Source organism: Crinia signifera, chromosome 7 (genome assembly GCF_055691185.1).
Source record: "Crinia signifera chromosome 7, ASM5569118v1, whole genome shotgun sequence".
Taxonomy (NCBI): Eukaryota; Metazoa; Chordata; class Amphibia; order Anura; family Myobatrachidae; genus Crinia; species Crinia signifera.
The window spans coordinates 56025909-56040215 of NC_139223.1; the positions used below are offsets into that span (position 1 = coordinate 56025909).

Here is a 14307-nt window from a genome sequence, read left to right on the forward strand (position 1 = left end):
AGGAGACTGCAGCTGTTCAGATGTACACAATAAAGTTAATTTTAGTTGGGAACCAATCAACGTACCAGTATGTTTTTGGATTGAGGGTGGAAACCACATTAGGCAAACTCCAGTCAGTGGTGTTAATTTTAGATTTAATGGATAATGGGGAAGACCATATTGATTTTTGCCTATTTCAGTTAAAGCTATGTTTAAAAACTAGATTAAAAAAAAGCTACAAATCATTCAGAAGCCAGAGATTTCTGTATTAAAAAAATGTATAAATTGAAAAAGTATTTGTGCTCTTTTTTTTACATTTTGGTAACAATGTAAAAGGATATACACATGTCAGTTCTGTAACATTTGAGAGCGCCACATCATTTGGTGTTTCCTCCTTGCCCCAGCCAGCCCTGTACACACTTCCTAAAAACCTTCTGTTTATACATAACAAAAGTAATTATGTGCAGTTGTGTGTGAATGGTCTACGTTATCTGTGGACTAAATTTACTAAGTGACAGATTCTAATCGTTGGCGGTTTTTATACCCTGCCAACCACAAGTGGTCAATGGTGTCTAGGTAGACACCTAAACTTGGTAGACGGCGCCTAGATAGTCAGTGATGCCAGATCGACACAAGTGAAGGATCGATGGGAACGTGGTCGACAGTAGCAAGGTCATGCTGGTCCACATAGTTCCTACTTTACTATAGCAGTGGACATAGAGTTAGATTATAAAAGCTATCGTAGCGAGCCATGTGAGGGGACACTGTGCAGATATACAGTGTCCACGGGGACCCCTCTGACATTCCGCACCAAAAAACTTGTGTCGACCTTGCTACTGTCGACCACTTTCCCATTGATTTTTCACTTTCGTCAATCTAGAGTCATTATCTTAACCAAATTTAGGCGTCTAACTAGACGCCTTCGCCCACTAGTGGTCAACAATGGTATTGTTAACTTAAACATGGTTTATCCTCTATCCTGGAATGGGTTGGGATAATTTAGTCGACAAGCATTAGGTCAACACCGTTAGGTCAACATGGGTCTAGGTTGGCATGGGTCTAGGTCGACAGGTGAATAGGTCGTATCCCCAATACTCCTCTCGCGCTTATATGCACAATTAAAATTATAAGACTCCAATTCTAGTTGCAGCTGCTTAACCACCGGGTTTCCTGAGGGCTCAGAAACAGTAACCACAATACACTTCCCAAATGGTGGCATAGCGCCTAAACTTAATGTATTTGTCCATGTATCCCACAGAAGTTCATAAACCAGAAATGTTGGATTTCCAAGTAGGTTCTTTATTCAACTCTTCTACAGTTCAAACAATGTCCCCACGCGTTTTGTCTTATAAAGACTTCATCAGGGGAAATAGTTTATGCTCTTCCAGTAAGTATCCAAATGTGGTAAACTTGGCCTTTGAAAGGCTACAGCAAATATTGATAATGTTTTTTGACCCAAATGTCGAAACAGTCGACATGGACACAGTTTCCAGTGCACCACATCCCCTCACATTGCGCGCTTTGCTCCCCTTGCTTCAGGCACGGTGGCTTGCTGCGCTCGGCAGATAATTTTATTCTCCCACCACGCCCTAGTGGATGGTAGAGCATGAAATACCGCCTGTCTGCACATGTCGGCTCAAAAACAGTGAAAACCCAATGTTGATCTTTTGACTGCCGACCTAATGCTTGTGTCGACCTAATGACCTGTCGACCTAGACCCATGTTAACTTTGAACCATGTCGACCTTGACCCATGTCGACCTAGAACCATGTCATCCTATCCCCATGTCAACCTAACGGTGTCGACCCAATGCTTGTCGATCAACATGCTGTAGACCAAATGACAGTAACCCCCTGGAACCTGGCCATCTACCACCTGGCCCTAGGCTGGGAGGCACATAGAGACTGCTGTCTCACTGCTTTGATTGTGTGACCACCCAGAGCCGGCCTTAGGCATAGGCAAACTAGGCAATTGCCTAGGGCATTTGGAATGCCTAGGGGCATCAGCAGCTTCTTCTGATTAAAATGATATGCAGCATGCCTATATTCTGTGTGTGAGTGAGGCTGTATCTGCATATGAAATAGTGTATTCATGGAAATCACTGTAACATAGCATTCCGTATGCAGGTACAGCCACAGCCGCACACAGAATATATTCATGCCATATATCATTTTAATCATCGGAAGCTCCTTGTGTGTGCTGGTCATAACAATGCAAATAAGATGAATTTTCAGCAAAAAATGCACCCAACGTTAGCAGAACTGGCCAGGAGCTGCATGGCCTATTGAGGCAAGATGTATGAGGAAACATCTGTATCCAAGCAGAGGCAGAGGTCACAGTGTTAGTGGCTGTGCGAGTGCTGTCTGCGGGTGGGTTGGTTGTGCAATAGTGTTCGGCATATGTGTAAGGGGCATTATGTGTGTCATGTATAAATGCATTAATAATGTGCGACATATGTGTAGCAGGCATTATGTGTGTCATGTGAATAAGGGCATTAATAATGTGCAACATATGTGTAATGGGCATTATGTGTGTCATGTGTATAAGGGCATTAATAATGTGCAACATATGTGTAAGGGGCATTATGTGTATGAAGGGCATTAATAAAGGTTGGCATAATGTGTAAGGGGCATTATGGTTATAAGGACATTAATAATGTGTGTCATGTGTAAGGGGCATTACTGTGTGGTATTATCAGGGGTGCAGAGAGAAAGGGGTAGTGGGTACAAATTACCCAGGCCAAAGTCTGATGGAAGGGCCCAGTGGGGGCCCCGAGCCCCCTCCCCTTAAGTGACAGCAGCAGCTGCAGCTCTTCTCCTCTGCCCAGCACATACTGCTTTGTGCTGGGTTGCAGTGTGGCCATGGATGTGCTTAAAGTACAATATTTTCTCAGGATTTTTTTCTAAGGGTATAGGGGGAAATTTACTAAAGGAAATTTGTAAAAAAATAGGTGTATTTGTATCCAGAAATACAGTTATTTTTGACATTTACTATCCCGAAAATACGGCAATTCGTATTCGTATTGATGTGCTATCAATAAGAATACAAATTGCCGTATTTTCGGGATAGTAAATGTCAAAAATAACTGTATTTCAGGATACAAATACAACGATTTTTTACAAATTTCCTTTAGTAAATTTCCCCCATAATGTGAATAATGTGAGGAGTAATGTACATAAGGTAAAGTGGTACTACTGTGTGATGTAACGTGAATAAGGGACTCCATTGAATGATATAATGTGAATAAAGTTGCACTACTGTGTGGCATAATTTGAATTGGTGGTACTATTGGGTGGACATGCTCCTTCCCAGCAAGAACACACCCCTGTTTGAGCTGCGCACCGAATGTGTGCACTGTTTCTATTTAAAATATTGCGGGTAGGAGCACCAAAATGATGACTGCTATGATGAGGGTTGATGGTGCTGGGAAAGGGGAGCAGGGTCAGAGGCGGTGCTAGGGGGCAACAGCCAAAATCTTGCCTAGGGCATCATTTAGGCTAGGGCCGGCTCTGTAACCCATCCCTGCTCAAATTCCCCTCGAATTGTGAGCAGCTGCCCAGTGTGCACATACATTAAATTGACCCAGAATACCTTCTAACCACTGTATTTAGTCACCTGCTTTCTTATGTTATTTTATGTTTTGTATTGTAAAATATATCAGACATATTAGGGTTTATTTTCTAAGATTCCAGGAGTCCTGTTACCAGGTCCATGTTGGCAGCATTCTAACTACCCGCTTTAAGCTGTGTGTAATTTGTAGTTGAGCCGTCATTCAATCCCTTCTGTGGTATGTAGTTGCCTTGGTGCCATCCATTGTATACCAATTAGGTGAACAATATGATGTAGCGGGAAGGAGAGGTGGCACTCACAGGACTTCTTGAGATCAGTAAATATAGCGCAGGACACCAAACTTGTTTCAACGTTTCAGTTTTATGTAAAAACTTTTGTCAGGATATACAGAACGATACATGTACAGGTATTTATAGCCTCCCAGTGCGGGTCCTCATTGAGAGCAGTTCCCGCCCAAAATGAGAAGTGATGTCCCGGCAGTGTGTCAAGTGTCAATCAAACAATAAATGCAAAACTATTTCCACCAAAAATACAAAGTAAAACATATCAAATATACATAAAGGTAATATACAAATACAAATGCACGTGGAGACAATTATTAAAGCTGTAAGGCTTCCCAAGAAGTCCTGTGAGTGCCGCCTCTCCTACCCGCTATATATACAGGTTGAGTATCCCTCATCCGAAATGTTCAGGACCATGAGCATTTTGGATAAGGGATTTTTCTGCTTTCTGGAATATTGTTTTTTAACACCTGGTGATGTCCCAATGGTCCCCCGGCTTCCATGGTGTTCCCTGGAGTCCACAGCGGCCTTCAAGATCCTCTTCAGCGGTCCCAGTGGTGCATTGCGTGAGTGTGCGGGCGTGCCAGTGACGTCACCGGCATGCTCGCGTAATGCACCCCTGGATCCCACTGAAGAGGATCCTAAAGCCAGCTGAGGATGCCGGGGGACATGGTAAGTATGAAAAAAAGGGCAGGTGGAAATAATTAAATAAATATTCTGAAAAAGCATGGTTTTTGGAATTTTTTTTTTTTTTTTTTGATAAACGGATAAGGGATACTATATATAATTATTTACTTACTGTATTTTTTTTCATTTTATGCAACTATAGTTATTTTATTTTTATTACTACTTTTAGTTATTTATTTTAGCTTATATTCTTTATTTAATGGATATTTGCATTGTTTTCATTCTAGTAGTTTCACCTTTTCAGCTAATTAATTCCAAAACTACAGAGTGACACTGACGTCTATTTTGCCCCGAAGGAGTTTTGAAAGGGTTAGTATAGAGAGGTCCATAGTCAGTTGTACTAAGCTTCTTAAATTCTAAAAGCATTCCTGCCCTATTTATCGCCGGGTCACTTGCCTCCTATATCCAGGTGACTGTGGACAGTATCTACATCATTTTTAGTCCAAATAACATCTGCTTGGTTCTAATGTACAAGTTATTTTTTTTTTGTTGGGATGTTTACCTTATTCATACTATGACTTAAGAACTTTCATTGAGTAGCGGTGCTCTTGTTTGCCCTCTCTTTTTTTTGGCAAACATTAATGTTCCTAAGTTTATATGTTGTTGTGTGTGACTATAGCAGAAGAACCAAAGCAATGTGTAGAAGTATACGTTGTAAAACCATGTCTTCCGTTTTCCTGATACAGGGCAGTACACTGAGGAAGCGGAAGATGTACGAAGAGTTCCTGAGCAAAGTCTCCATTTTGGGTCAGTAGTCTTCTCCTATATTACAGGCTGCATGAAACACTTGCAGGCTCTGGGAACACAGGGTGCTCGGTTACAATAGACCACACAGCAGCCACATAAACTGCATGGGGGTCCTGCACGCTAGTCATTTTATTGGTTCGTGTAAGCTCACATCTGTTCCTGGGGTTTTTCTTAGTAGCTATCTGATCTCATGCACCAAGACTAAATGATTTTACATATGTGAGGAGCTGAATTCTAAATCCTAGGGCATTAATGTGGGCGGGTACATAATCCACAGTGCCGTACTTAGATGACATTAATTATTAACGTCAGGATTGTCAAGTGTAATCTCTTATGCCGCTGCAATTATTATACATTAAGGTGTGGGTTTTTTTGTGCATGTATTATATATATCCTAATATTAAAACAATACTGAAAAGGCATACATGTTACTAATTACAAACAAACTGGTAATGCAGGGTCTGATTCCGACTTGGCAATGAAGTAAGAAAAGTAACTGTGCACCTTGGTAAAACAATGCGGGACTGCAGGTGGGGCCAGGGCTGGCGCCACCACTAGGCAGCAGTTGCCTAGGGCGCCGGCCACTGGAGGGCGGTACTGAGCCGCCGAGGAGAGGTACCATAGAGAGATACCGTAGAAAGCAGGGAGTGGGGAGCAGGTGAGTCAGTGAGCATCCCCCGCCCAGAACGCTGCCCCCCCTGAACACGGGGGGTGCGGGCGCCCGCTGCAGTATCGCCCGCAAACCCCCCTTGCTGGGGGGGGGGGGGGCGACGCACGGGGGGGGGGGGGGTTTCTGGGGCGCAGACAGGGTTTGCACCAGCCCTGGGTGGGGCAGATGTAAAATGTTGAGAGAGGCAGATTTGGGTGGGGTGTGTCCAAGCTGAAAAATAAATTGCAGTATAAAAGTAAAGCTGTGCAACATTTGTGGGCTACATGCACAAGCAGCCAGTATTTACCCTTCATGCAAAATAAATGTGGGGGTCGTTAAGGCGCAATTGGATTTGGAACACTGCTGCTTTCACTACAGCAGGTCATGCCGCACACACCCGGGACAGCCAGGCAGTGTGAGAGTGTACTCAGTTGCTCAGAACCGCCTGGCATTAAAAAAAATCATCAAAACAGAAAAAGCGCTCACTGATCCCAAGGCCAATATCCCAGGATGCTGCCGATTCCAATCCAGGGATTGGCCACCGTAAGTAAGTCTGTGACTATGCAGAATGGACACAGCAGTAGCCATATTTTTGCATGTACAAGCACTTAACTGATGGCAGTTGCCCACCCTGAAAACGGCCATGACATCTCTGCATTACTCCAAACACTTTCCTTTAACACCTCCAAATGGTCACTTCCTGTCAGCCACTTGTTTTTGAAATCCTCATTGCGAGGATGATTGCTGTGGCATCTCCATTGCAAGAACATCAGCCATTGGGCCTGATTCTGGTTCTCTCTAATGGACAAAACCATGTGCACTGCAGGTGGGGCAGATGTAACATGTGCAGAGAGTATTAGATTTGGGTGATGTTTGTACTTCAAACTGATATCTAAATTGCATTGCAAAAATAAAGCAGCCAGTATTTACGCTGCACAGAAACAAAATAACACCCAAATCTAACTCTCTCTGCACATGTTATATCTGCCCCACCTGCAGTGCACATGGTTTTGTCCATTAGAGAGAAAATTTGCTTTTGCGAATTAACCAGAATCAGGCCCATTGTGTACAAACATGACCCTTTATTCCCAACTTTGAACCCATAGTGAATAGGAAAGTGGTCACTTTTTTCGTGCGCACCTGTCACTTGCACATAGGGGTGCCCACTAGTTGGACCATATTTCAGCCCTTATATGAAGTAGGAATAAGTAACATGCGCACTATGAAATCACTGCCATGCAGCAACACGTTAACTAAACTCACATGCTGCATTCTCATTAATATTAATTACTTGATTACAATGTGAACCAATAGCTGATATTTCTATCCTGCTAAGAATATCCAGGTGTGTCATACATAGCAAGGGAAGGTACTAACAAAAACAGTTCTTTATATCATGGCATAATGTGCAGAATTTATTACTTTACCTGTACGGAAATTATTGTTATTTACCTGTGATAACTTTAGGACCTATTCTACTCGATTTTCATTCATCAAGGCTCGCTGAGCAGCCTAGCAAGCCCATAAATGCTGCCCATCTGAAACGCCCACCGCCAAATGCCCTTGGTACCATGCGAGGGGGATGTACACGAACACTTCCCTTCGCATGTGACCAAAGGGGAGAGAAATCATTCACGACCATGCATTGATTTCTATCCCCTTCGGAAATAAAAGTCAGTCTAAACTGACATTTATTTCTGTTGAAGTCCACCAAACAGGGGGCGAGCACTGACGTTATGTGACGTTATCTGCCCATCCCGAGCAGGCATCAGCCCACCTGCATTCCCAAGTTAACGCCCAGCGTTTTCCCCTGTTCCGGCTCGGCCCCCGCTTCCCCCTCTGGTGACTGAAAGAGTTGCCAAAGTCATTCGCTCTCGGGATCCGCACTAGCGCAAATACGCGCATGCGCAGACCGACCCCCCCCCACGTCAGAATGTTGCCAAATTCAGCCCCGTCCGATTACTAAATCATCCCCTTTGTTTCTTGTCCTTAAATTGCAGATTTATTTACTTTGCTTAATGCTTACAGTCTCACAGTATCCCCCTGTTAAAAAATAAATAAAACAAAATGCCACCCTCGGCCTTACCCCCTGAGCCACACGCACTCCTCCACTGATCAATCACCATTACTCAAAGACAAACACGGGATAAGTGGAACGACTCTGGCCAATACCACAGGACCCTAATTGCACTGCAGAAGAATTTGCATTGCTGATTGCATTAGGTTACGTGTTACTGGGAACGGCAGAGCAAGTAGTCATGGCCAGTTTAACAAAACAACAATGCATCTGCTGCCGACGAAGCAAACAGACTTCGGACTCGCTGAGATGAATAATTCAGGGAATATATTATTATTATTGAACTTCTCCGAAGGTTCCAGAAAAAAGTCACCGCTCACACTTTTCATGCTTTGACTAATGGTTAATAAATCATCATTACGTTCTACTACTGCAAGTTTTATGTAAGAACTATTCTATTACTTGTCTAAACAGCCCCAAAAATACCAGGACAAGATGTAGTCTGCATTTGTCAAAATGTGCCTCTACCTTGGTTCTAGACAACGTTGCACCTGTGTTTATTAAAGTGTTGCTAGAAATGGTCTGGAGAATGTATTTCATATTTGAGCAATACATTATTCATGAACTAAGCCAGACACATACAGCTGTTGAATTACAACTCACAGAGTGCTCTGCCAAGGGAGGGTGTCCCAAGTCTCCTCCTTTACCTCAAGTGTGGAAAATGTCAGCAACTACAGAATTTTCTTTGGGCCAGTGTAGAAATGAAACACATCCCTGGCCTATATACATACGGGTCCACATTCAATCTTGTGTGGACTACTGCCCAGGGGTGCAGCAGTGCTCCCAAAATAGCTTTGCCATGTCCCGTATGTGAGAGGCTGGTCTGAATGGGGCTTCAACATACTCTTTGTACCAGGGCTCAACATTTTGAAATGAGGCCCAGCTACAGATGGATCCATCCTCATCTAGCCGCCTCTAGATAGCCATGGCTCACCATGGCTAGCCAAGGCCTATTGTTCTCAGCGCCATGGCTATCCAAGGCCTATTGTTCTCAGCTGCAATACAAGACATAGAACAATACAGTAGGGGATTAGCAGAGTAATCCTATTACTCACTTAATCCTATTAAAGGTCTAGATGAGGATGGCTCTATCTATACTGCCATATTGGATGCAAGAGCAAGATGTCTAGTGGCTGCGGCCTGAAACTGTTTTGCTTAGCATAGTAGGGATGCTGGGTGAACCAGGCTCAAACTGGTCTGGCGGTGAACTAAGGGATTCACCGAAAGGCCCCGGTGATTGTGAATTAAGAAGAATAGTGCCTGCGCTGGCTGTTCCAAATAATTGTGTCAGACGTTTCTCAAAAAATTAACAACAATTTATTAAAAACACTCAAATAAATAAAAATCACACTAGACATATAAATGACTTAAAGTCCATGTTATGGGGTTTATATCACTGGGATAGCGATTGTGCATATACTGTACTAGCTGAGAATGATAAGGTGCTGTGAGGTTTATATTACCATCCTGGTCGGTCTGGAAGATATTCGTTTAACCAGATGTGGGATCACAGTCCTGAATGTGCCCTATTGTGGGCTGGGGCTTTGGTGCTCCCCTCAGATGATAATGTCCTTTGGAGACTGGGATTTAGGGATCATGCAGATATCCCAAAAGCTGGAACTCCAGTTTTTCCAGGGAGGACGTCTGTAGATGGTAGATGGCTGTGTCCCTTGTTTTGACAGCAAAGTTCAAACGACCAAAGTTTGGATGTATCCCATTTAGGGAGATGCAGAGTCTCAGGCACCGGGTCTCAGCAGCACAATTGGGGTGTATTTGCAAGGCTCAACGCGTTTCCCCGGATGTAACCTCCGGCTTCTTCAGGAGCAAGTGTATCAATGTGAGTTCCCAGCTCACTATTTATACCTGAAGACTAATTGTCCATAACATACACCTGAGTGTGATAACAGTATAAAAACTTTAAATAGCATGAGAAACGTCTCTAACTATATATAAAAGTACATTTTACTTTGAGATGGAGGCAGTCAAACATATACAAATAACTTCTCAAAGTAAAATGTACTTTTATATATAGTTAGAGACGTTTCTCATGCTATTTAAAGTTTTTATACTGTTATCACACTCAGGTGTATGTTATGGACAATTAGTCCTCAGGTATAAATAGTGAGCTGGGAATTCACATTGATACACTTGCTCCTGAAGAAGCCGGAGGTTACATCCGGGGAAACGCGTTGAGCCTTGCAAATACACCCCAATTGTGCTGCTGAGACCCGGTGCCTGAGACTCTGCATCTCCCTAAATGGGATACATCCAAACTTTGGTCGTTTGAACTTTGCTGTCAAAACAAGGGACACAGCCATCTACCATCTACAGACGTCCTCCCTGGAAAAACTGGAGTTCCAGCTTTTGGGATATCTGCATGATCCCTAAATCCCAGTCTCCAAAGGACATTATCATCTGAGGGGAGCACCAAAGCCCCAGCCCACAATAGGGCACATTCAGGACTGTGATCCCACATCTGGTTAAACGAATATCTTCCAGACCGACCAGGATGGTAATATAAACCTCACAGCACCTTATCATTCTCAGCTAGTATATGCACAATCGCTATCCCAGTGATATAAACCCCATAACATGGACTTTTAAGTCATTTATATGTCTAGTGTGATTTTTATTTATTTGAGTGTTTTTAATAAATTGTTGTTAATTTTTTGAGAAACGTCTGACACAATTATTTGGAACAGCCAGCGCAGGCACTATTCTTCTTAATTCTTATACTGTATTTTTTAGGGCTTGACCGCCCTGTGTCAGTCGCTGTTGATTTGCGCACCACACACTCTTTTCCATTCCCGGTGATTGTGAGCAAGACCATTTTTTAGGGAGGTGGGGCCTGACAAACTTTTAATGAGTTAATGCTGCCGGGCAGTCATCAGCTACTGACTAACCTGGTGGCTGCAGGCTGGGTAGCTGATCTTCCAGATTCCCAGAGGGAATACATTTTCCCCGGTGGGACAATGGGGTGAACAGCCTCATTTAACTAAGTGTCTGGCTAACTAGAACAGGTCACTATGCTTTCAGGCACACCAGAAGCCAGATTGGTAGTCCAGTCTTGGAATAGGCTTAGGGGGATATGCAATCTGCCGTCGCTATTTCCGACGTGTGAATTAGCAGCGGCTCCCTATTCAATGCTGTCATTAACGACAGCATTGATGCGGGATGATGGCAGAACCGGCCTGACTTCAGAAGCTGTCGGGCCTGTTCTGCCGATAACGGCCGTAGATTGTTGTTATCCGGGCCGCAGATCGACAATCCACGGCCGTTTTCGCGGCCACTCCCCCTTTGCGCCCATCGGCAGGCGGGACATTGAATCCCGTCTGTCGTTATGCGGTCGATCTGACCGCAAACGGGCCTGGATCTTGGCTGTCGGCGGGTATCGACAGCCGTGATCCAACATTGCATACCCCCCTTAATTGTAGATACTGGTTGTTTCCATAATTTCATTACTATAGGTCTGTGCCGAATCCAAACACATTATAATTATTTTTGCTGATCAAACACTACGGTATTTGGAAATTAACACATTATTGTACTGGAAATAATTTTGTGCATCATGTGACGTAACACCCACATACTTTATATCAAATTGCTAATTTCCCCTCAAAAACTGTTTTTTTACATGAAATTTGTTTTTAATCCAATAAAATTCTGTATATAAGAAATAAGTACTTTAATTGAGAGAATACGGTATATCACTATCTTATTCTTCTGTCCTTCATTGTTGTCTATATCTCTAACATCTTTTGCCCAAGTGCCCAAGCTTTATTTTCTGCTGCTGTCTGATTGATAGGCAGTGGCATTGAGAGTGTGTGGAGGGGGCGGGGGAGACATGCATTCCCAGAAATGGGGGCGCGAACGCGGTTCCAGGGAGGGCAGAGTCCAGGGTCTGTGTGTTATCACATAGACTTTCCCCCACTTCCGTTGGTCAGCTAAGTAACATGGAGCTTACTCAGCATCGAACATCACTAACGATGGTCACAATGTTGGATCCCAGTTTGCATTGGTCGCAATGCTGAGATCACAGCTACATACAGGAGCTACCTCTTCTACTGAGATGTCCCTTAGTTATAATTGGACAGATTGGACACTGTAGCTTGTTAATGGGATAGCAGGACAGTCCCAAAACAGTGGGACTGTCCTGTGGAAATCATCAGGCAGTATGGATAAAGTACCAACCAATCAGCTCCTAACTTATTCTGCTAGAAGATGTCTCCCAAGAATTGTTTGTGTCAGATACCACAATAACGATGTGTTGTTGTTGCCCATGAGAGTGTCATTCTGTTATTCGGCAATAGGTTTCATAAAACATATAAGCATCCCCCCTCCTTATTTATCAAAGATGATGAACAGTTCCTTATACATATCATTACGGGCACTGGTGTACAATATCTACAATGGGTGCAAGGTGTGCGGTGCACATGGGCCCTTGGCTCCAGGGGGGAGCTACACACACCACACATGCTGCACCTATTTACCTATACTCATCTCTCCATCAGCCCAGTGCTGACTGCAGAGCAGCAAATACCAATGGGAAAATGGCCACCGGGACATTTTTCCGGTGATTCGTGCATGTTCTCTAAAGTTGCCCTCAAGAATGTGGAGCGGGCGCCATGTTCCCGAAAACCTGCACATGCATAGTAGACATTGGCACACTACCAGATTCTACTGCATTGTCGGAAAAAAGGGGCCAATTCAGAGCCTGCACACGCCTCCTCTCTTAAAGGTTCTTATAAGCGCAGTCTTTCTTTACAAAAATATTTGGGAATATAGGTGTAGTTGCACACAAGTGCATCCAACACCTTGATTAGGTGTGAGTTCACAGTCACACCATTTAGCCTGCTGCTATATAGATTGAATTTTGGTAGAATAAAATCAGATGGGAATTTTGGAATAAAATATTTTTTACTAGCACCTATCACAAGGGTAGGTTTTCCCCCAAAAGTGTTTCCTCTCTTAAAGCACCTCAGAATATGGGGATGTTAGTGTAGCAAACAGGTGGATCTAGGCTTTTCTTTTAGAAGAGACCCCTTCTCCCAGTCTCTGTAATAATATAACATAAGACCCCAGATCTTTGGTGGTTCCCTGCCCTGCCTCCTAAATCTCTATTAGTGTGACTCTATGGCCCTTATTCTGGTTGGTGCGGTAATATCCGCATGCGTTCGTGCCGCCAATGTTTTGTGTATGCGCATGTGCAGAGGCGTCTCTGCGCGTGTGCGAGCGGAACGCACGGCCACATTCCGCATGAAATGTGTACACTACGAACAGGGGGTAGAGAGGGGTGTGAAGGGCTGTTTGGGCTCATTACCATATGTTTACACCCCGCGTTTCATGGGCTTCCCATGCAAACGCTGGGCGTACGTATGGCAATGCGGCCGTGACGCACGTGTACGGGGCGGACATATGACATTGCCGGATGTCAGCTGCCCGCCCAGATCCCTGCTTTTGCACGGAGAAATGCCCGTGTGGTCTGAGGTTGCGGGAGCTGCCTGGCCACTCGGTCCTGCATTCGATGGTCTGCGACCATCGAATGATGGGGGAGGTTCCCTGAGATGGAGGAGGCGTATTCATGAGAAATACACGTGCGGTCCGTTCGGCCAGCTTCTTACCGCGTACGGACGGAGTTGGCGATCCGTATGGAAGGCGGGGTTTAGGACGCACGGTGCTGGCCGTATATTCGGATCCGGCCGCACCGATCAGAATAAGGGCCTATGTGACAGCATTGTACAATCTGATTGGTGGAGCCCAAGTTCCAGCCATTCACTAGTCACAGTGTTTCAGCCTTCATTTACCCTGTATAGTAGGTTCCACACCGTTGTTATACCCCCTAATGATGTGACTGCACACTTCATGGATGCATTGGGTAGCAGCAATGGTCTGTATTCTCTGCTTGCTTCCCGGCAGCCACGCACATCTTTGTAAAGTTGTCCTAGCCTTAATACACCATGTTGCTCAAAACGCATGACATGAGTGAGCTGCCAGGTCCCGTGCAAAAATATTAGTGGCGGACATTGGTTTTGCCCGAAAATGCTTTGTAGGTGCAAAACGATGTGATGTGGATGCACCAGCACGGCACACTGATGATTCATTTGACATGTGACCTAGCACGCAGAGAGCGGGTGACTGGAACAATTGCATCAATAGCATATGTGGACACATACACATACTGTACCTCCCAACATGACCCTCTCCAGGAGGGACACAATGCTCTGCGCCTGGAATTCCCTCTTCATGTATGATTGCCATCACCTGTGGTAAAACACCTTTCTTATCAATTATCCTGTTTAGAACAGGTGATGGCAATC

General features: G+C 44.3%; 1 protein-coding gene across 2 annotated transcripts in view; it reads left to right on the forward strand.

Moving 5' to 3' along the window:
* PRKAR1B (protein kinase cAMP-dependent type I regulatory subunit beta) overlaps window positions 1-14307 on the forward strand; it is a 190076-nt gene that overhangs the window by 133391 nt on the left and 42378 nt on the right. For both annotated transcript variants that reach the window (XM_083153149.1, XM_083153152.1), the window contains one exon: window positions 5204-5264. In XM_083153149.1, the coding sequence (XP_083009275.1) occupies window positions 5204-5264 (61 nt within the window). The remainder of the gene's footprint in view (window positions 1-5203; window positions 5265-14307) is intronic.